This window comes from Mangifera indica, chromosome 1, assembly GCF_011075055.1.
Source record: "Mangifera indica cultivar Alphonso chromosome 1, CATAS_Mindica_2.1, whole genome shotgun sequence".
NCBI lineage: Eukaryota > Viridiplantae > Streptophyta > Magnoliopsida > Sapindales > Anacardiaceae > Mangifera > Mangifera indica.
In genome coordinates, this window is record NC_058137.1 from 7,436,513 (window position 1) to 7,460,341 (window position 23,829).

Sequence of the window (23,829 nt, forward strand, 5' to 3'; positions counted from 1 at the left end):
GTGGGTGGGGGGCGCTGCGCCGGGGCGCGCAAGGAACTTGGAGAGATCCTTTGAAGGGCACTGTGGGAGTGTAATAAGAAAGCGAACGAGGGCGGGTCTTTCTTGTCTACTTTCTTTCTTCACTTTGATGACTCTGTGACCACAATCTTCTGAAGTTGTGGCTCACCAATGAAATGTCACCTATGTCACCGTAGTTCCGGTTTCAGAAATAATTGAGGAATTTTTATATATCAAGTGGCTTTATGAAAATAATAAAATCATAGCACAAGAATTAGTCTAAGAGGAAAATAGTGCGCTCTTTCCAAGCCCTGTTACTCGTTAGATAAAACTTATCAACAAGGCCTGATCTTAAGAGCATTTGATGATCAACGTTGTACCTGGACTCCTTACTCAAACTCAGTGGTGAAAAATAGACGTGATCTATGTCAAATTTTGGCATTTTGTCCTATATTGAACTGCTGGGAAGTGGGTGGTCTGTGGAGCCTCTTTGCTCAAGCAGGCGTAAACTGTCGTTCAGAGATATTATGATATAGAATCCCTAATTTATTTTAGATAATATTATAGTTATATAGGAAATTATTTGCATACAGTATTTATTTTTTGTTGATTGAAAGGCACATACAGCCAAACGAACATGGGATAACCCCATACAACTCACTCATTTTCACAATTTACTACAAAGAACCATAGACAGACTCTGCATTTATCAAACCAAGATACAAGACCTTACAAGATCATTAATTAGTACAATTGCATTTTCAACATAACATAGTTTGGTATGTCCAAATTCACATATATTGCAAGGCTCAAAACGAGAAGTTCATCATGTCCATGCTAAGGCTCTCCATCATCACATTCTCCATAAATCCACACTTGCTTGGTGCTTCCCCCTTGAAACTTCCCATTCTGGGCTTGAATGAGCAGGAAGACAACGGCAGAATTGGAATGTTCTCACAGTTGCATAACTCCACCATGTACCCATCTGGGTCATGGAAAAACACTTGATCAACCTTCACTCCATCATCTTCAACCACCGCTGTCACATATCTCATTCCCATTTCTTCCAGTCTCCTCTTAACCAGCCCAACATCCGTGCACTGTTCCAAATTTATAGTCAAATTTAAGCTTAATTTGCATACAAATATGTTCTTTAATTTTCAATGTCTAAATTTAAATAATACTTACTTGGAAGGACATGTGGTTATCCTTGGGATTAATTGGTCTTGGTTCATTAATGGCGTCGAAGTCCTCAATTGATGGGTTCTCGATCAAGTGTATGCCAATACCATAATTGTACAGCCTACACTAAGCAAGACAGATTGATGAATTAGTATGTATGAAGTTGACTAAGATAATATAACAAGCACATGTAAGAGATTCAAATGCTAACCAAGCTCCATTGAATTTGAAAGAAGAGGGGCGTTTGATGAGAACAAAGCCCAAGACATCTTCATAGAACCGCACAGAATCCCACACTGATCTGCACAAGAGAGACACATGGTTCAGTGAGAGAAGGGGCAGTGCTTCATAGCTGCTTACTTCCTCTATTTCCATCATCATCCTTAATTATTTTTTCCCCTCACTTGAACACTGCTGCTGCTTTTCTAAATTCTGCTTGTATGCATAGCCACACTACTACTACTGCCCTTTATATAGAAATATATTTTGGAGTACATTCTTTAGATCAAATTTAATTCCAAGGGTCATGTGCATTATGAGAAATTGAATTGTGTGAGAGGAACTTTCCTAGCAGATTCGCTTAGCTCTTGGAACTGGGAATCTTTCACAAGAATGAAGGTACAAGGTTCCAAATACGGGAAATTTCTGTGATGTTTCGTCTCACATGGCACCGTTACTTTCTTTGCCTCGGTACTCACAAAAATTAGCAAGACAGAAAAATTAGGCGGCATTATCGTCTTCTACGTAATAGCATGTATGGCATCGGAATTAGATAGATGATACATGAAGTTAGGATTTAGTGTGCTCTTTTTGGTCTATCACCATTTAGCATGTTTTTCTCATTATTTCTGTTATTTTGTAAGGATCTGCTTCGGTTAAGTGGTCAGGTTTATATTAAGAGTCACCAAGATATAAAATCTATGAGCTTTGGTTTCTTCCAATTTAGGTTGGGCCAAAATACAGCCCTGTAAAGGGGATAGGCTCCAGTCACTCTCGCCCAGACTGATGCTCCTCTGGACCTTGAAACATCTTGAATCTGGGTCTAGAAAGAAAGGCTTTAGCCCAAAAATATAGTTAATAAAACTATATAAAAAAACAATGTATAAAATTTTATATATAAATAATGATATATTATCATATAATTGAGTGTTAAATAATTTTTAATTTAAAATTAACTATCACACGGTGACATATCATTATTTATGTACAAAGTTATGTGTATAGCACAATTTGGATATTCATGGTTGGCTCAAGATCACATTTCTCTATTCATATTAGCACTGAATCGTAGCATACCAGACCTAACTTTAGTTGCCGCTTCAAGCAAGAAATGGTTGATACTTGTTGACAATGTTTGGTTATAGTTTTATCGTCGTTGAAATATTGTGTCTAATCTAACCTTATCATAGCTAGACCCCACGCTTTTAACTGAAATGTCGTTAGTTACCTGTTGTTGGACATGTCAATTTAATTGAGTAAGCCCATGTTTGGTCTGAAATAAATGTTTTGGGCTGAACAAGATTTGCGTCTCAGATGGGTTTGAACATTTTTCTTTTTTTTAAAGATTTCAAACTTTATTTTTAATAAAGATTATTTAGACTCACACCTGATTGGACCCAAAAATAAATTTGCCCATATGAAACGACGTTGTTTTTCCATAAAGCAAACGGCATCATCCCTTCATTACATGAACACAAAAATGTCATTGGATCAACTCAAGTCTTCAGTCTTCATTTTCACTCAAGCCTTGTAGACCTCATTACCTCAAGTTTTGATGAGAGATACACTCCAACCTCGAGTCCAGACACAAGTGACTATACATCATAAAGAAGAGTAGATTTTCTTGTTGGTTTCTGCCAAATTGGGTTTTTTTTTTTTTTTTTTGCACGATGTGGGCTTGTTTTGTTTCATTTTTAAGAGATTACTACTTAATGTTTTGATTTTCAATTTGAACTGGTTTAGATTTTGTTGATGTCTTGTGATTTAGAGATACGAGTTAACTCTGAATGTTGTTGAATGAGAGTATAGGGTCTGGTAATGAGCAATATGAGGTTAGAGTTTCTCTTCTTGCCTTAAATTTGTGAATTTCACTATCTAGACACCTAAACTGTCAGCAAAATTTACTGATTACTCTCACTTTCCTGAATTAAACCATAATTCAAATTTCCTTTAGTCATTGGCACTTCAACTGTATTGTGTTTCATATCTTGTAATCAAGTTTAAAGATAGACGATTCATTGAAACACTAAAAGTCTTCGACAACTTTGATTTCTAGGTTCCCCTCATCTTGATATACTATTGTAGAAGCTTGAGAATTCAGCACTAAGTGCAGGCTTGAAAGTACAGAGTATTGAGGTACACCTTTGTATTGTATTAAGGTGTCCTTTTGTGACTCTGCCTTAATAAAAATTTTGTTTCAAGATTCTCTAAAAATCTCATCAACTACAAAATTTAGTATAAATTTCTCAGCAACTTTTTCCTTGTCCAAGGTGTTTTTGTGTTTATATGTGTGCTTGCGCATGTTGATTATGTTCTCTGTGGTGTGTTCTCTAAACTGCACAAAGCATCTTTAAAATGTTTTGTTTCCTTTATCAACTGAAATAGTCAATTTTTGGTATTTCCCTCATAAATTATCTCTCATTTAGGGTGTGCTGGAAAGGACGGTTGAACCCACTTTAAACAATACTATATATATATATGTTTTAAGTATACAAATGGCCAAAGGACTATTTCCCACCCAAGGTATGCTGCAATGTCAAGTGTCTCCCTTTTATCTATGATAACACCAAATGTCCATCCATCAGCAGTTAAAATTAACGGTAGTAAGGGTAAAATCATTATTTTCTTTATAATATTAAAAATAAACTAAAACATAATCTCTTTTTATCCCCTTAAACTTTAAAAACTTAAAGTTTTCCCCGGCTTAAGTTTAAAAAAATGGCAGTTTCACCCTAGGGTTTCGTTTTGAAATCTCCGATGTCATCTCCGGCTCCATTGCCGGCAGCCTCTCCCTCCCGAAGCATTCTCTCCCTCCGGCGGTCTCTTTCCTCCCATTTGGACACCTGATCGACGTCGGATGTCTGATCTTCATCTTCCCAAACAAAGACGACAGCTTGATCTTCGTCTGGGAGGACGAAGAACTTCATCTTTCCTGACGAAGTTCTTCGTCTTCCACCACTCTTCCGATGTCGATCGAGTGTCCAATGGGAGGAAAGAGATCGTCGGAAGGAGATGATGCTTCAGGAGGAAGAAGTCGTCGGCAATGGAGCCAAAGATGACATCGGAGATTTCAAAATGAAACCCTAAGGTGAAACTATCATTTTTGAAAACTTAAACTGAGGAAAATTTTTAGTTTTTTAAGTTTAGGGGGGCAAAATGAGATAAAATTTCAAGAGGTTAGAGTTCCGTTAATTTTAACTGCTGATTGATGGGTATTTGATATTATCGTAGATAAAAGGCGGACACTTGACATTGCAACATACCTTGGGTGGGAAATAGTCCTTTCGCCTATACAAATTGATATACACTTATATATATTATCACGTAATTAAATATTTGTTTATTCTTAATTCAAAATCATTCAATCACATGATAATATATATTAAAATATATTTATTTATATACTTAAAATAAATATGTATAGATTTATTGTTATTCAAAAGTAAAGGACCTCTCAAAAGATTATATCTAAAAAAGTTGGATGAACACATTTTAAAATAAATTACCGAATAATTTAATTTACTAAAGAATTTAAAAAAAAAGTTTATATAACTTTTAGAATTCAGAAACTGCTTTTCGAAAAAAGATTAGAAAGATACCATTGTCATAATATTAAAGTTTAAATTCTTTTTAAAAATTAAGAAATAAAAAAATATATTTAGAAATAGAGGAGTTGGACTCTGGCCCGCTGAGTCATTGGCTAGAAATAGTTGGCGAGCAACCTGCCCCCATCATCAACATTCTCGTGGGCGGTGGGTGGAATGACACCACCAGAGCAGTTAGTTCATTGAAAAGCGATCTACGTAATGGTGTCGGTTGCATCGTGAAACGATCCAGAATTTTGTCATAGCTAACCGACAAAAAGTTCAATCGAAACTTTATCAGATGTAAAACTCCATTGGCATTCTTGACATCGACGTCACCATTGTGTGGATCGGCCACTGGAGGATGCAGTGGCACCAACGGCGTTAAACCACTTACTGTCGGCAAACTGGCAATGGTGATCAGTTGCCCTACCGGCGACAAAGTTGGCCGACGAATTTACCTGTCACGTTTCAACTTTTTTAATTTGAAATTATTTTGTAAAAAATAAAATGTTCATATGATTAACAATTAAAAGGAAAATTAAATAAAATGGCCGCAATAGTTAAACGAATTTGTGTGTAAACGCGAAACCTTAATTTAAGGCCAAATGACTATTTCCTACCCAAGGTTTCGTGCAAACCCAACTTCTTACTTATTAGTTATCGAAACTCTAAATACGCATTATTCTGTAAAACTTCACTGTTACTATTAGAGATAAATTTGTTATTTAACAAAAATATTTTTAAAACTAAAAATTTATGTTTAAAAAGTAACAAAATCTCTTCATTTAAAATTTGAAAAACTTATAATCCCCCAAGGGTTTTTGCAAAGATTGTTGGCGACATTCTCCTTCATTTTAGGCACACCGTTCCCTCATCAACCAACACATGACAAGGCCGAAATTTGAGGTTTTTTGTCTTGCAATGAAGAGATGTTAGTCTCTTCATCGTGCTATTGTGTGATGAAGAGATCTGAGTCTTTTCGTTGCACAACGAAGTGACAAAGAGACCAAAATTTCTTTATCGCACGACAAAGAGACTGAGATCTTTTCATCACGCGACGAAAAACCCAAATTTCAATCTTATCATGTGTTGGTCAATGAGGGAAAGAACAACTGATAATGGTTGAAAAAGGATCACAACTGAGAGAGAAGGCAAGAGAGAGGGAGAACGTCATCGTCTCTGATTATCGACAGCGTGCTGGAAAGCCCTAGGGGAAAAAATTGATTTTTCAAACTTTGGGTGGGAGAAGGTGGGGTAAATTATTAGTTTCTAAAATTAAGGGGAAATGTGATGAATTTATGTTTTTTAAATATTTTTATTAAATAACAAATTTACACCTGATAATAACAATAAAATTTAACAGAATAATGAGTATTTAGATTTTTTATAATCAAAAGGTGAAAAGTTAAATTTATACTAAACCTTGGGTGGGACATAGTCATTTGGCCTTAACTTAATATCAAAACTATTCATTTAACCTTGGATCAAATAAGGAGCGTCACAATCACACCCTATAAACTTTGAAATTTGATATTTTCATCCTATTGTTATTATGGGGTTACTAGACAATTATGATTATGTGCGGATAAACTGATATTTACTATACAAAAGGTAAGTTGAAATTTTATCAAGTGGGTTAATTGATGTTTGTGAAATCTTGTATTGAATTTTTCAGGACTATATTTTGTATTTTAATTATAATATTTGTTCCATTCATATAAAACTTGTGTTATTGAAAAAAAAAAAAGGAACCAAAATTCGGAAAATTATGCTTAAAGAAATTTTAAACTAGAAAATATTAATGTGCTTCCCAAAATGGAAAATATAAAACCCCCCCTCCCCCAAGAAAAAAAAAGCCCCCCTTGCATACTTAAGGTTACGCTAAATGCATGATTCGCGTGGTTTGAAAAATAACAAATGCATCCCATCTTCAACCCAAAACTCCACACATGATTCGTCATGGTGACTACAAATCACACATGATGATTAAATCACTTTTAAAACTATTATTTTCAAACCAAATTTCATCATCAATCGGTTTTATATTTATTTTAATATAAATCTATATTTATTCTAACATAAATCAACTAACAAATTTCATCAAAATTATTAATGATTCAAGTTATTTTATACAAAAATCAATTAAAAAATGTAGTGCAAAACACTCTAAATTTATACCAAAATGTTTAAACCTCTACACAAAACATAATAAAAAATGATTTATTATTTTTTTGGCCATTTTTTTCATAAAAGAACAAGTAAAATCGTCAAATCTTGAGTTCAATGGACAAATATACATAGTGGGTGTGAGTATTTGGGTGAGGATGTGAGATTTTAAAATTAAAAATAAATCTGAAATTTGTCTGTAGGGTTGGATTCGAGCCGAGCCGAGCTCGGCTCGTAGTGGGCTCTAATTCATTTCCACTGCATTTATGGAGGGGGCTCGAGTTTCGGCTCGTTTATGGCTTTACTCATTTAACGGTTCAATTTTTTTTTCATAACAAAACGAATCGTTTTATAATATATATATAATATGGAAAAAAACATCGTTTTCGGTTAAAATTTAAAAAAAAAATCACCGATTCAATCCAAGCCAACTCGAGCTCAATCGAATCGAGCAGAGCCCAACTCGTTTCAGGCTCGAACCGAACTGAGCCGAGTTTGAGCTTTGAACTGACTCGAACTCAAATCCGGCCCTACTTTTTTGTATCCGTTTTTCAAATACTATGTGGGTAATCTAATTAATTTCCACTGCCTTCCAAGTGGAGGTGGGCCTAATATAATTCATAGCCGAGTCACGGTAATCCAAGTGTTTTGTTGTTTTCTCTAGTCCCTATTTCTTGTGAGTTTCCAAATAGTTTCGTATGGTTCTGTCGATTGCTGCCTGCGTTTGCTCTGACATCTTACAAGGCCATTCGATTTGCCCCAAACTATGTATTTTCCTACTAGCGAAAGACTAACCTAAAAAAACACAATATAATAGGTAAAAAATTTAAATATTTATTTATAGATTAATTATTATTTAAATTTTTAATTAAAGGTAGGAATAAAATTATTATTTTATTTTTAAATTTTAAAATATTTAAAACTATATATTTTTTTTAAATTTAAGAAATTAATAATTTCTTCTATAAATAAATTTTAAAAAATTTACTCTCCCTATTTCTAACTTTCATCTCCGATCGACAATCTTTTTTGATGAAGTTATCTAAATTTAAATGACGAAATATCGTCTAGATCTAAATGAGGAAGTATCATCCAGATCGAAAAAAAGACAAAAAAATATACTTCATAGTCTTTTATGATTGAATCTGAAAGATAAATAAAAAATATTAATCGTCGATTAGAATAATAGTGGTAGAAGAAGAAAACAATCCTCAGAGTGAAATATAAACTTTTTAAATTTTAAGAATAGGAGTAAAGTGTTAATTTTTAAAATTTAAGAAAAAAAAGATAAAAATTTAAGATTTTAGTATTTAGACATAAAATAATTATTTTATCTTTGTTTTTAATTAAAAATTTAAATAATAATTAATTTATTAGTGATTATTTGAAATTTGTTTATTTGGTATAGATATATTTTAAAGGCTGGACTAAATTTTGGGTAAAAAATATTCCTTTTGTCCCTCTTCTACTCCGAGGGGACTGAAACCCAACTAATAATATCCTTCTGTGCTTCTACATTATAAAATAGAATTCTAGTCACTTTATTCTACTCGAATCTTTGTACGGTGATCTCTTCTTGTTTTTATTCCATCCTTTTTATATGGATGCTGATTCATGTTGTGGCAGGTGGAAGCCACACATCACTCTGAATGAGATTGCCCTAATTAAAACTAACGTGATCGCGCTATGTTACCTATTCACAATTAAGTTTAACGGGAAGTAAATAAATATATATTATTATATAATTAAATAATTTTAAATTAAAAATAAAATAATATATAATTATATGATAATATATATAAATATGTATTAATTTATATTTTTAAAATTAATTTATATAATATTATTTTTCTAAAATTAGTAAAAATAGTATAACAGACTTTTATGAAAGAATGTTATTATTCCATTTAGTCATATATGTTAGTTGACCTGTATTAAAAAGATAAAAGTATTTTTAATTAATTTGATAAAATTTATTGAAGTCAAATAATATTTAGCTGTTAAAATTTTACTAAATACACATTTTATCTTTCATCTAAATGATTAATTTTTAAATCAATGAAAAAAAAAAATTATTTATATTAAAAATATTTAAATGATATTAATTTTATAATATATAAGTATGTGTTGTAAAAAAAATTTTAATATCATTTAAACTTAATGTTAAATGATATACTTCACAGTTTGCGGGGTCTTTAACTTCACAGTCACAATTTTCTTCTAAATTTTCAAAAAAAGATAGAAAGAGAGGGAGAGGTGGGATCTCCTCTCCAGCTCTCTCTTTACATTTCTTAGATATTGGGTAACTTATATCAGTCAACATCACGTCTGCATGGGGTAGGTGAGCTTACTTTTGTTTATTTATTATAATGATCATCAGAGGATTCATGAAATCATGAAGATTTCAGAGTCAATTTTAGAAATGTAAGCATTTTCTTTAGTTTTGCTGAGTTTAAATTTTGATCTAAGTCTGAATTTTACATAGTTAAAATAATCATATATATTACTTTGTTATTCGCATTAACGTTCAAGAGAATTTATCGTTTGAATCCAGAAAGTTTGAATTTGGTTAACGATATAATTACTGCTTTTTTCTTTATGGTTGAAATCGATTCCCAGATTCTATGTTTGGGATTCTTGCTAATTCGTATGCTTTGGATTTTGCTCTCAACAGAGATAAATTTCAGACTTCAAGGAAGGGCCAAAAAGACGAATTTTGTAAGACAACCAATAAATCGATTACAATTTGAACGAGCAATTCTGCACTGCGCTGCACATGGAGCTAGTGAAGAATCACAAACATTCGAAAACGACTGTCATTTATGTTTATACATGGTAAGAAATACTGTCTCCCCATTTTAAAAAAAAAAATAATTCAAAGTTATTGTATTGTAGGGAAGACTTTTCCCTGATTGTAATCGGGGACCATACGAAAAAAATTAAAATGAATTATTATTTTTCTATTAACACAATGATAGTAGCTGATGATTGACGATTTGTGTTTTTATATGACTTGTTTGAACTAAGAAAAGTCAAATTAAGATATGGGTGTCTGGGTGGAGACAGAACACAGAGAAAATGGTTGGTGGACTTAGTACTAATCCATGATTAGTTTGTTGATGCAGATGATTGTAAGGTACGAAAAAGTTGAGTGGCCCTTATGTTTTGTAGAAGACCAACACTTTCTTTTTTCAACAGAGTCTGAATGGTGATTCATTACTTGAATGATAAAGAAAAAGTTGTAAGGTCGTGAATAAAAAAATAAGCGATACAGTCTTAGTCAGAGTGTGCTGATTTCTTTGTATATGGTCTCATCTTATATATGTTCAGTAGAGGTTAGTTTGTGAAGGGGAAAAGGTGAAGATGGTGGCAGCCAATGAAGAGGAACCCATGAGAAGGCCAAGAAGCAATGTAGAGACAATTTTTGTTTCAATTCGATTGCGGCCTTTGAATGAGAAAGAAATTGCAAGAAATGATGTGTCAGACTGGGAATGCATCAATGAAACCACTATCATGTACAGGAACAATCTTTCAGTTGATGAACGGTCCACGTATTCAACTGTCTATACATTTGGTAAGGATCTGTTTGAATGTTAAGTTGGTTTAAGTTTCTCAATCATGTGATTTTAGAAGTGGATGACCATTATAATAAAATAGAACTTAACCATGCTTTCCATAAGTTTGTTTCATATTGTTTTCCATAAGTCTGTCTTATATGGATGTTTTTCATTGTTTATGAATTTATTGATTATGGTTCTACCACCCAATTTTTAGTTTCAAGATATATTTTTTTTTCCTGCATTGATTTTTCAACTCTTCTTAAGATTTTAGAAGGCCTGGACTTGGTCTTTGTTGCCACCAAGTTCCATTGATGGACTGCTTCCTTTTAGCATCTTATCTTCCAAGAATTGGTGTGCTCATACTTTTATGATCTGATTTTTCCGGGCTTTTGCTGGTTTTATTTTTGGTTCTAGATAGAGTGTTTAGCCATGATTGCACTACAAAGAAGGTGTATGAGGAAGGAGCCAAAGAGGTTGCTCTTTCAGTAGTCAGTGGCATAAACTGTGAGTGATATGCATGCTCTTCTCCGTTTTTACTGGTTTTATGAACTTTGCCTTGGATTCCATCAACTAAATTTTACATCCACTTGTTTTTCAGCAAGTGTTTTTGCTTATGGGCAGACAAGCAGTGGAAAGACGTACACAATGACCGGAATTACTGAGTATAGCATGACAGATATATTTGACTACATAGATAGGGTAATGACTACCTTAATGTATTTATCAATTTTCCTCATATGCAATTCTGCTCATTTATAATTATTCATTGTCTCATTTAAAAATAATACTCATAATTCTGTTTCCTTCATGCAGCACAAGGAAAGAGAATTCATATTGAAGTTCTCTGCTATGGAGATTTATAATGAATCTGTTAGAGACCTTCTTAGTACAGAGAACACTCCACTTAGGCTCCTTGATGATCCAGAGGTGATTTTATTTTTAGCTAGGTGAACTAATTTTTTTTTTATAAATATTCTACCATGCTGATGTATCAATCTTTATAGAAAGGAACTATTGTTGAGAAACTCACAGAAGAAACTCTGAAGAACTGGAGTCATTTTAAGGAGCTTCTATCCATCTGTGAAGGTATGGATGGCTTGAAGTAACGTTGCTTTTACTGTATGTCCCATGCATTTTTTTTATTTATAAATGCCCTGCTGCATTTTGGTAGCTCAAAGACAGATTGGGGAGACCTCTCTGAATGAAACAAGCTCCAGATCTCATCAGATTTTGAGACTGGTAATTTTTTTGTTTAATTTTACAAAATTTATTATGTGACACTGCTGGGTAAACTGTATGATATTCCCTCCACTGGCTTATGTTCTGTTCCAGACAATTGAAAGCTCTGCACGTGAGTTCTTTGGCAATGGTATTAGCTGCCTAGCAGCCGCTGTGGTATGCAAATATTACATTTTTTTCAATTAATGATTTGATTTGTAATATTACTATAGCTGAAACAAACATTCTATTCTTTTTATCTTCCTTTGCAGAGCTTTGTTGATCTTGCAGGAAGTGAACGTGCTTCTCAGGCTTTATCATCTGGCACAAGACTAAAAGAAGGTTGCCATATAAATCGTAGTTTACTTACACTGGGAACTGTTATCCGTAAGCTAAGGTTAGTTTGTGTGCATAAGAGCTTGTCATATGGAATGATAAATTTCTTCAGATACTTTTCCACTTGAATATAGTGCATCGTAGAAGTAGAACAAAGTGCACCAGTAGGACAAATAAAGTGCATTTAAATTGTTGTAACCTTGGTGATGATGCCATGTAAGAACGAAAATCTAATGCACCTATCGGTTGAGCAGCATTCAGTCTTTATCTTATTCGTTGCTCCTGCAGTGATTGCAAAGATTCTCATATTTCCTTCCTGTAATGGTTGTCACTGATGAAGCTGACAGTTCAGCAATATCCTTAATGGCTGGTTAATTAATGAAAGTCACAGTTTTCTGAACTTCATCATTAAAATTTTGACCTTCCATTTAATTAAAAGTGAATCATGTTGCTATGTTGTGCCAAATCTGTTGACTGCTTGAAGAAAATGTATTATGTTCTATTGCAATACTTAAGAATCATTGCTGATATTTCCTTCCCTTTTCAGTATGTACCTTCAGAGTTCAATATGTTACAACCTGCTAGCCTTAAAATTTTACATAACATCCTTTTCTTCCAAGAGTTTGTAGGGTATAGTAATATGTTGTCATACTGTGATGGATTGAGAGACGCACTACACTAGGAACCTGGAGTTCATTTTAGTTAGTAAGAATGTTAGTCCACTGTGGTTTTTCTTTCTTTTCCTTTTAATCCTTTTATTTTAGCATTTTGTAACTAGAGCTCTAGCATTCAAGAGAATACTGAGCATCTATATAACTTTTATGGTTGTATACAGCAAGGGAAGAAGTGGGCATGTTCCTTATAGAGATTCAAAGCTAACTCGCATACTGCAGTCCTCCTTAGGAGGCAGTGCAAGAACTGCCATCATCTGTACCTTGAGCCCTGCACGAGTTCATGTTGAGCAGTCCAGAGATACCCTCTTGTTTGCAAGCTGTGCTAAAGAAGTGTCTACTAATGCACAAGTCAATATAGTCATGTCTGATAAAGCACTGGTAAAACATTTGCAAAGAGAATTGTCCAGATTGGAGAATGAATTAAGAAGTTCAGGAGTGACTTCTAACATATCTGATATTGCTGCAATTCTGGGGGAAAAAGACATTGAGATAGAAAAGGTGATTAAATACTCTCCTAGTACTTAGTATCAACCTTTTACTACCTGTTAAATTTATCAAAGAAACATTATAGCAAATAGTTATATTGTGTCAGTAGGCACAATCTATCAAAAATGATATATGCATGAGGTGTCTATCTTCTTATTTAGTTGCTAGTGGTTTCTGGTACTTATATATACCAATGAAAATTAAATTGCAAGTTTCCAACATTTTGAGCCATTATTTCAGTATGTTTTTTATTTAGCTGTGATCCTCCTTCAATTACCTCATTCCAGTTATCATTAATGTCCCTTACTCTTTTATGTTCATTCCCCCATGCTTTTTATCTGTTTGTAGATCTATCTCAAATTTCTTTCTTTTCATGGTTCAGCTGCATTTTGCTACCTTAACTTGAAATATAACTCCACTACCTGAATCATATTTGCCTTGAGGTTTTCCAATCCTGCTCTTATATTTTCTATCATCTCTGCTTCTCTTATAAAGCATTCAGCTTACTACAAAAAATTTTTAGTATCCTTATAATACATTTAGGAAGAAGGTTTGGTCTCCACACTTGATTCTAGCTTTGGTTCTTGTCTTGGATCCAAGGCCTCTTAGATTCAACTGTTTTTTAAATCTTGTTTTCTATGTACTCATTTCTTGGTTAATTATTATTATTACTATCAACTGTCTTTCTTTAGTCAGAGTACTTTGGAAAAGTATTGATTTATAGTTCAAGAATATTCAAAATATCAGTTGAATCACATCCCTTACTAGTTCGCGATTGACTTTAGTTTATTGGGGTCAGTTGAGTGCTTGGCACATATACTGGACCTCATGCTACAAATGTTTTCTTTCATGTGAGAAGTAAGCAACTTTCATTTCTTCTAAAACCTTGAATTCTCTCGTTCAAGCAGCTAAAAAGAGAATTAAGTGAGATGACTCAGCAACGAGACTTGGCTCGTGCTCAGATTGAGGATCTACTACAAGAGGCCAGAAACAGGTCAAATGATAGACTTCCAATAGTGGTAAATGTATGTAGTGTCCTGCTTTCATCTTAAACATTAATTTATGCCTTGATTTGTCTTTTTGATCCTACATTTAAACTGTCCAATGTCCTTATCCAGGGAGGCCTTAATCATCAGTATCCAAAATTGCGTGTGCGAAATTCATTGGACTCTCCAAAGTCAGAGACTTGTGTTTTCAAGGACCTTCCCTATCCAAATATCAGTGTTAGATCTTCTGATGAATCTCAGTCCTCAGATGGACAAAGCAGGAGTGGTTACTCTGACAACGACTTCCAGGAGAATTCCCCTGGCTCTTGTTCCTTTCAAGAGGATAAAGTCAGTCATCCCATCTTCGTTGGAATTGATCTGTCTCATAATGAGATTAAAGCAGAAATTGACGAAAATGTGGAGGATCTTTACAAGGATGTCCAATGCATTCAGACAGAAGAATTCTCAAGTGGATACTCAAATATTTCAGAGTCTAGCAGTAATAGATATAGATATTTGAATGCAACATTTGTTGAACTGAACCTAGCTTCTTCTGGATTGACAGAAACTGAGAATGAAGTGAACCCAACAACCTCTGGATTGACTGAGACTGAGAATGAAGAAGTGAACCCAACTACCTCTGGATTGACTGAAACTGTGAATGAAGATAGAGAAAAGAGAGAGTTGAGGTTGCTGACCTTGAAAGAAGAGAAAAAGTGGAAGAACATCGTTCTTGATTTTGTTATTCCAACACCCAAAGAATCATCTCCACTGCTGCTGGAAAAAGACATGAGTAGCTCTTACATTTCCATGTTTGGGAGGAGTAGCAGTTGTAAAGCAAGGTTCATGACTAGTGTGTCCTTGGATTCATTTAAGAGTGATGATAAGGATGTGAAGACACCTCCAACAGGAATTGAGAAGGATTATGTTGGAAGACCCTGGAGTATACAAAGGAAATTTTCTCCATTGAAATATGTTGTTGTCTATGAGAAGTTGTCAAGAAATGAGTCTCAAGCTTCTGTGAAAAGTGGAGCTTTTGATATGCTCGTTGCACAGAATGTTGAAATTTCAAATGGTGCAGATATTGCCAGTGTCAGAACCTTGGTTTTGCCCAAGGAGTCCACTGATTCTCAGGATGAGAAACAATTCGCTGATCATGAAGTAAGTGTTTGTTTGTTTCTTGACATTATTTTGTATAGTAATATAGGCGCACACTACTGTATGCAGAAGTGAAAATTATTTAAAAAGTTCTCATAATATCAAATCTAGTTGTTTATTTTACTTTGGATACGATGCTTATAATAAAAGCAGGACGCAGAAACAAAACACGTTGAACTTGCAAAGAATGTGCGAGATGTTGGCTTGGATCCAATGGAGACAGAACTGATAGACCATTGGATGTGGCCTGATGAATTCAAGAAACTTCAAAGAGAGATTCTTGATCTTTGGCATGATTGTAATGTCTCATTGGTTCACCGAACCTACTTCTTCCTCGTATTTAAAGGAGATCCAAAAGATTCAATGTTCATGGAGTTAGAGCACAAGAGGCTGTCCTTCCTCAAGGAAATATTTTCTAGGGGTAAAGACACTGTAGAAAATGGTAAAACTGTGACACATGATTCAAGGTATAGTCATTGCTTTACATGTATATAAGTTTGTATCACATTTTGATTACAAAAGTAGATGTTATTATGAATTGGTTTTGTTTCTTAGCTTGAAGGCACTACAAAAGGAGAGGTATATACTGAGCAGCAAGATGAAAAAGAAGTTGTCTATGGAACAGAGACAGAATTTATTCCTGAAGTGGGGTATTGGGTTGCAATCAAAGCATAGGAGACGGCAGTTAGTGAATCTCATATGGAATGACTCAAAAGACTTGAAACACGTTGCAGAAAGTGCTTCTGTTGTTGAGAAGCTGGTTAGTTTCGCAAAATCCGAGCAGGTTTTCATGGAGATATATAGTCTCAACTACAAATCAGGGCGCCCAGGAAACAAGTTTAAACTTTGGATAAGCAATGTAAAGTCTGGTGATTGTTGATCAGCGTATGAAATGTTGCCTACTCACTTGTTCATTTCTCAATCTTACCGATTTTTGTATTGCATTTTCTAGTTCTGATGCAGTTGGTTTGTGGAAAAGTTTGTAAAATTCTTACTACAATTGATGTATAATTTGAAAGCTAATATTTCAGAGTCAGATTTTTTTTCAAGTGAAGATGAAGGCAATAGCAATAATTAGACTCATCCATCAAAAGAACATTCTTCATACAATGAATTTTATATTGTCTTTGAATAACCTGAATGAAACCTGTAAGACTTGAACATAAGAAGAGAACATTTATTATGCAAGGAAGTTTTAATTTGACAAACCTGAATCTCATAAAGGGTTTAAATTTTTTTTTTTTTCTGAGAAAACAAAAAATAAAAGATAATCACAATTAATTTGACTTCATCAATTAAAAGAGACAAACCCGATTATAACATGCAAAAATAATATGGTTTCAAAAAGACCTATGAACAGAGAACTCCTGTTTAGTGTAAATTTTGTGATAGGCCACATGCCCATGAAACCAACAAATTGGCAGGCAACAAGCAAGGAGACAAGCGCAACTGGGGTTAGAAAAAACCCTAGGGTTTCAAAACTGAAAAACTTTTAACAAGGGTAAAATTGTTAATTTTTAAAACTTGAAGAAGAAGGGGGGGGGGGGGGGGTGGGGGGGGATATATTTTAAATATTATTGTTAAAATAATGGTTTTACTCTTAACCCTAACTGAGATTTTTAACAGAAATTGGTTTATAGGTCAGTCTTTGGGTTTTTTTAAAGTTTAAGAGTAAGATTTTAGAATTTTACTATACTTTGAGTGGAATAATTCTTTTGGCCTTTTACTATTTTGATGACAAGTCTTGTAACATTAATTCTTTTTCAATTTATGAACAAATAAGGATGTGACATCTTGGTTAGGTCATTCAAGTTTTCAATATATTAGACACTTGTTCCTATCTTGTTTAAGTGTGAATTGTTCCATTTTTCAATATGAAAGTTGCCGTTGTTAAAAATTCACTATTCCAAATATAATTCTAAGTCTTACCCAATATCAAAATCATTTGCTCAATCCATATTAATATTTAGTACCCTAAAAAAAGTTTCTAGATTGATGTCTTGCTAACAGAGTGAGAAGTACAATAAAAAAATCAAAACAATCATAATTTTAAGATTTTGATTTATCCTCAAGAAAAACTCATAGAAATAGCAATAATTCATAGATTCCTCTAATACCAATACAATCATCATCTTCAAAAGATGGTTTTGTAAGTATTTAAAGTATTATTCTCTTATTTCTTCCTTAATTGAGTCTCATGATCATAAAATTTTAGATTTAATGTCTCGATTAGTATTAATAAATGTGTTTGAATATGCACTAAACATCTTATTGCAAAATATGTGTCATCTCACAAATTGTCTACTTAACATAGTCTTACCTCTAAAATTTCTAATCTTTTTATCCCAAGAAACATTCAATAAGTCATTAATGACTTATGGCTAAAGGTAGCAGGCATCGGAAATTGTTTATTTACATAGAGATAAGAAAATGGAGGATGCAAATAGTTATTTATTAGAATTCTATGGGTTGTACTTTAATCTTAGGAGATGAGATTGTAATTTACATATAGTTGGCTTGTACCCTTAATTTCAGATGTTTACCAAACTGTATGGTTAAACTTAGGAAGTTAGCTTAATTTCAAGAGTATAATGAGTTGTACACTACATTTAGACCTCTATATATATTATGTTTCTCATCAATGAAAGCATGCGTGAGCTTATCAATACCAAACCATATATTATGGTATCACAACCACCTTCTCTTTTCTTTCTTTTCAATTATTTTTAGAGATGTCTTTTGAAAACTCAACAAATCCAGCCATAGCTACTACTACATCTATCAAATCTACCACTCTTCAATCTAATGACTTTTAACTTATAACTATAAATGTTTTTGCTCAAGCACCTCTCAAACTCACCACCAATAATTATGTCTCATGGAAACTTCAGTTTCAAACTCTATTTACTAGGTATGACCTTCTTAGGTACGTTGATGGCTCAAAACCTTGCCCACCTGCCATTCTCACTAATAATAACAATACAACACCAAACCCAGCCCATAATATATGGGTTTGTCAGGATCAACTCATACTCAATGCTCTTATTGGATCTCTCTCTCCTACAATTATACCATTTGTTGCCCGAGCCAAAACATCACAAGAAGCATGGACAATATTAGCCAACACCTATGCCAAACCATCCCTATGGTCGTATCAAGCAAGTCAAAACTCTTAAAAAATACCACCAAAGGCACTATGAATATCACTGATTTTCTTTAATTTGTTAGAGCTTGTATAGATGAACTTGCCATCCTTGGTGCACCAATGGATGAAGAAAATCTTATAAAGAAAATTCTAGATGAATCGGGTGATGACTACAAAGAATTGATTCATGTTGTTCAAGCTCGTGACAGTCCTATATCATTTGATGAACTCTATGAGAAACTTTTAACATTTGAATCTTCTTTACAAGACAAACTCAAATAATCAACTCACTTTCCAACTACTACCAACCCAACTAGTCAAACAAACACACATTGGTGCCCATAACCCTCTACTAATAATTGGTGTTCTTTCTTTCCCAGCCATATAAGTACTCGTCCTATATTATTCAACAATAGTTGGTCGAGCAATTCCACTAGTCGTTCTCCAATGCGTAACAACTCCAACCATCTATAACCTCATGGACATCGTCCATGACGTCCATACTTAGGCTACTGTCAGCGTTGCGACACTCAAGGACATATAGCCAAGAATTGTTCATCATTCCAATTGGTGCCAAGTTAATTATCAAACAAAGGATATATGCCACCAATAAGAGTGCTAACAACACCTTGGCAGCCTCGAGCTCATTTTGTTAACAATATTGCCTCTAACAACCAAAAGTGGTTGCTTGATAGTGGCGTTTCTCATCATGTCACAGTGGACCTGAGCAACTTATCTCTGCACGTACCCTATACTAGTTCAGATGACATTATGATTAGAGATGGCACAAGTCTTTCCATTACTCATGTTGGCTCCACCTCTCCTCCCACTCCTAAAACTGTATTTGCATTAAATGATGTGCTTTTTGTACTAAACATGAAAGCAAACCTAATTTCAATTTATCAATTATGCACCACTAATAAAGTATTAGTTGGTTTCTTACCAACTTCATTTCAAGTGAAAGATCTTTGCACGAAGGAAATTCTTTTGCAGGGTACCATAAGGATAAAGTGTATGAATGGTCATCTACGAAGTCAATGTCTACCCATATTCTTGTTTTTTCTAGCGTTAAAGCCACCTCTTCAAGTTGGCACCACTAATTTAACTGTGTCCTTCCTTATGTCAAAAGACTTTTCATGTAATGCATGTCAGTGCAATAAAAGTCTCAAGTTATCATTCTCTACATCCACTCTTATCACTTCTCACCCTTCTGAAATCCTTTTTCTAATATGTGGATTTCACTAGTTATTTCACATGATGGTTTCAAATATTATGTCATCTTTGTGGATCATTTTACTAAATATATCTGATTTTACCTTTTAAAACAAAAATATGAAATTAAAGAAATCTTTATTCGCTTCAAAGCTCTTATAGAAAACTATTTTCAACATAAAATTTTTATATTTTATTCAGACAATGGGGTGAATATTTGACTCTCAAAGACTATTTAGCAACTAATGGCATTTCTCACATCACCACTCTATCATACACACTTAAACTTAATTGATACTCCAAAAGACGACATTGTCACACGTAATCAAAATTGGTCTTGCCTTAGTTTCCCATGCCTCTCTGCCCTTAACATTTTAGTCTCATGCATTTGCTACTATTAATACACTTAATCTTTCTTCCCTATATAAACTAATTTTTGGGTCAACTCCTAGTTGTTCCAAACTTAGGATTTTTGGTGCCTATGCTACCCTTGGCTTCGACCATACTCCTCCCATAAACTTAATCCACAATCTAAACAATGTGTCTTCCTTAGGTATTCATTATCTTATAGTGTTTATCTATGTATTGAACCATCCACCGATAGAATCTATATTCCTCACCATGTTCAATTTTTCGAATTAGTTTTTCCTTATAAATCATTACATTCTCATTTGCCACGTCTTGAATCCACCATTTTTGACATTTGGGTTCCACCAACTCTCACTGTCTCATTTCCCCAACCTTCATAATCACTTCCCCACACTCCTTATGAAGTACACTCTCAAGAATTGCCAACATGCTTGATCATTTACTTGCCCTTTTTCACAAACACATCCCCACCATCCCCACACAACATCAAAATTGTTTCCAACCCGCTCAAACCCCTACCATAACCAAATACTGACCAACTCCCTTACCATCAAACCAACATAACATGACCACGCATGCTAAAATTAATATCCACAAGCCAATACAAAAACTCAACCTTTACATTCATATTCATCCTACCTCAAATATTGAACCCACAAATGTGACTCAAGCTCTTAAAGACCCTAATTGGCGATAGGCCATGTCAGACGAGTTTAATGTTTTAGTCCGCAATGGAACATGAAAGCTTGTACCACTTGATATAGCCTTTAATATTATTGGTTACAAATAGATTTTTTGTATTAAACAAAATTCAGATGGTTCTGTTGACAGGTTTAAAGTCTGCCTTGTTGCCAAGGTTTCCATCAAAGGTCTGGTTTAGACTATCATGACATATTTAGTTTGGTGGTTAAACCAATTAGTGTCAGACTTGTTCTTAATATTGTTCTCAACAATGGTTGGTCCCTTCAGCAATTGAATGTCAATAATGCTTTTTTTACAGGGATGATTTTTTGAAGATGTTTATATGGCACAACCTTCAGGCTCCATTGATTCTGATCATCCCACATGTGTTTGTAAACTTTACAGAGCCATCTATGGCCTCAAGTAAGCACCGAGAGCTTGGTACCATGAGTTATGCCAATTTCTTATAGATGTTGGATTTAAGAACTCTTATGTTGACACTTTTCTATTTGTTATTAATAATGGTACTCATATTTTTTAGCTCCTTGTTTATGTTGATGACATCATCCTAACAAGTGATAGTCTAGCTCTAGTTAATTAGTTCATAGATTGGCTCTCTACATGATTCTTCCTCAAGGATCTTGGCCTTCTCTCATATTTTCTTGGTGTTGAAGTTATTCCTCATCAAGATGGCATTTTATTATCGCAACAACGTTACATTATGGACTTTCTCACTTGACCTCATATGTTGGATGCCAAACCAATTGCTACTTCATTGCCTACTAATTCATCTCTCAGCTTACACTCTAGCACTCCACTTTCTGATCCCACTGATTATCGTACTATTGTTGGCAGTCTACAATACTTTTCCAAACATCTCTTATACGGTACACAGATTATCTCAATTTATCCATAAACCATCAACCGAGCATTGGACTCTAGTCAAGCGTCTTTTTTGTTATTTATATGGTACTTCAGATGAAGGTATCCTTTTTTATCGCAACTTTCCATTGTCTCTTCATGCCTTCTTAGATACAGATTGGGCTAGAAACAAAGATGATTTTTCCTCTACTAGTGTATGCATTTTTTATCTTGGATGCAATCTTATCTCCTGGAGCTTGAAGAAACAAAACATTGTTGCTTAATCTTCCACGGAGGCTGAATATCGTTCAATTGCTGCCATTGTTGCTGAACTCACTTGGGTGTGCTATCTCTTGTTTGACTGTGGTGTCACTGTTCCTCATGCTTGTGTTATTTATTGCGACAATGTTGGTACTACACATCTGTGTTCAAATCCTATGTTCCATTCAAGAATGAAACATATTGCTATTGACTTTTACTTCATTCGGGATCAAGTTCAATCAGGTGCTCTTTGTGTGGCTCATGTCTCCTCTGCTGATCAACTAGTTGATGCACTTACAAAGTCATTACCTCAATCTCAATTTCAGTCTCTTAAAGTTGAGATTGGTCTCTCTTCTCGTGGCCAATCTTGAGGGGGCATATTAGGATTCTATGAGTTGTATCCTTAATCTTAGGAGATGAGATTGTAATTTATATATAGTTGACTTGTACCTTTAATTTCATATGTTTACCAAAATGTATGTTAAACTTAAGAAGTTAGCTTAATTTCAGGAGTTTAATGAGTTGTATGCCACATTCAGACATGTATATATATTACGTTTTTTATCAATGAAAACATGAGTGAGCTTATCAATACCAAACCATATATTAGTATTCACTGTGAAATGTAAGACTAATGGAAGTACAAGAAGATACCAAACATAACTTATGGCTAAAGGGTTTACTCATCCCTATGGAGTTGATTAGCATGAAAGCTCTACTCTAGTTGCAAAAATAAACATACCACTATTTATTTTTGTAAATTCTAACTTGTCTATGTACCTTTTAGATTGAACAAAAATGTTTTTTTTTTAATGGAGATATGGAGACGAGGTCTTTATGAGTCCTCCACCTAATTTCAAAGAAAGGATTGCCAAAGGGGTGGTTTGCTAGTTGATGAAATCTCTACATGGTATTAAGTAATCTCCAAAGGTCTGGTTTGAACTTTGAACATTTTGGAACCCATGGTCAATACCAAAGCCAAGATGACCGTATAATGTTTTGCAGGCATTCAAATGATGGAAGAGTTGTTGTTTTACTTGTGTGTAGAGTATATAATTGTAACAGGTGGTGATTAGTTGCGAAATTTGAAGGAAAAATTTTGGTTGAAGACATTGAAACCATAACTTGGGTTGCTAAAGTGTTTCATCAGTATGTGGTTTGCAAGATCCAAGGAGACTTGTTAGGGTGCGAAAATATGTGTTGGATTTGTTGAAACCAGTTTACTCAGGTGCAAGGCTACTGAAACACCCACTGAACCAAACATGAAACTGCAACCTACCAAAGTCAAAAACGTTGTGAATACAGAACAGTACCAAAGGCTGGTTGTTTTATTGTCAGTATCAAAAGTTGAAGCAGTGTATAGAGGTATTTAAAGGGAACAACCGAACAAGGTGCAAATTGGGTTGACCGTGTTACTGATTGAAGACAACAATAAGCTACTTTGTGACTGTTGGAGGAAACATGGTAGAAACTAAATGCAATAGCTAAGAGCAGTGCATAAACAGACTTCAGGTCTGTTGCCCATATAGTTTATGACGTAATATGTTGCCCTTAAAGTTTGTAAGGCAATGTAGGTCAAGAGACTAAAAGGTCTCTGCTAAGACAAGATCATTAAGGAAATAGTTAAATGATTTTATTTTGTATATATGAAAAGATGTCAAGTGCAATATTTTAAATATAGGAGTTAATATTTGTAAATGGATTTAGTAAGAGTTTGATGGTACATAAATC

The 23,829-nt window shown here is 34.0% G+C and overlaps 2 protein-coding genes across 4 annotated transcripts; one reads left to right on the forward strand and one right to left on the reverse strand.

The window, feature by feature from the left end:
• Positions 1-576: 576 nt before the first annotated feature.
• LOC123214073 (metallothiol transferase FosB-like) lies at positions 577-1,640 on the reverse strand. Its single transcript, XM_044633783.1, has 3 exons — positions 1,391-1,640; positions 1,186-1,300; positions 577-1,097 (listed from the first exon to the last, which is right to left on the reverse strand). Exons 1-3 carry the CDS (start codon positions 1,558-1,560, stop codon positions 807-809), a joined length of 576 nt encoding a protein of 191 aa, XP_044489718.1. The 5' UTR covers positions 1,561-1,640; the 3' UTR covers positions 577-806.
• Positions 1,641-9,348: 7,708 nt separating this feature from the next.
• On the forward strand, positions 9,349-16,618 carry LOC123193900 (kinesin-like protein KIN-7H). 3 transcript variants are annotated; one of them, XM_044606990.1, is made up of 16 exons: positions 9,351-9,575; positions 9,826-9,986; positions 10,179-10,287; positions 10,482-10,725; positions 11,130-11,215; positions 11,310-11,410; positions 11,525-11,638; positions 11,716-11,797; positions 11,883-11,950; positions 12,044-12,106; positions 12,202-12,326; positions 13,101-13,437; positions 14,334-14,450; positions 14,544-15,572; positions 15,720-16,036; positions 16,125-16,618. In XM_044606990.1, the coding sequence occupies exons 6-16, from the start codon at positions 11,357-11,359 to the stop codon at positions 16,447-16,449; spliced, it is 2,631 nt and encodes an 876-aa protein (XP_044462925.1). In that variant the 5' UTR covers positions 9,351-9,575; positions 9,826-9,986; positions 10,179-10,287; positions 10,482-10,725; positions 11,130-11,215; positions 11,310-11,356; the 3' UTR covers positions 16,450-16,618. The 3 variants fall into 3 exon arrangements, with proteins under 3 accessions (XP_044462917.1, XP_044462911.1, XP_044462925.1); XM_044606982.1 differs by having other exon boundaries at positions 9,349-9,575; positions 10,277-10,725; positions 11,126-11,215; positions 12,202-12,327; positions 13,105-13,437; XM_044606976.1 differs by having other exon boundaries at positions 9,350-9,575; positions 10,277-10,725; positions 11,126-11,215.
• Positions 16,619-23,829: the final 7,211 nt, after the last annotated feature.

Excerpts from the sequence above, each read along its gene's own strand:
- LOC123214073 (XM_044633783.1), bottom strand. The coding sequence starts at position 1,560 with ATGATGATGGAAATAGAGGAAGTAAGCAGCTATGAAGCACTGCCCCTT. Across the intron at positions 1,301-1,390 it reads TTCAAATTCAATGGAGCTTG|GCTGTACAATTATGGTATTG; the intron begins GTTAGCATTTGA and ends TGCTTAGTGTAG. Across the intron at positions 1,098-1,185 it reads ATAACCACATGTCCTTCCAA|TGCACGGATGTTGGGCTGGT; the intron begins GTAAGTATTATT and ends AATTTGGAACAG.
- LOC123193900 (XM_044606976.1), top strand. The coding sequence starts at position 10,515 with ATGGTGGCAGCCAATGAAGAGGAACCCATGAGAAGGCCAAGAAGCAAT. Across the intron at positions 11,216-11,309 it reads AGTAGTCAGTGGCATAAACT|CAAGTGTTTTTGCTTATGGG; the intron begins GTGAGTGATATG and ends CTTGTTTTTCAG. Across the intron at positions 16,037-16,124 it reads ACTGTGACACATGATTCAAG|CTTGAAGGCACTACAAAAGG; the intron begins GTATAGTCATTG and ends TTTGTTTCTTAG.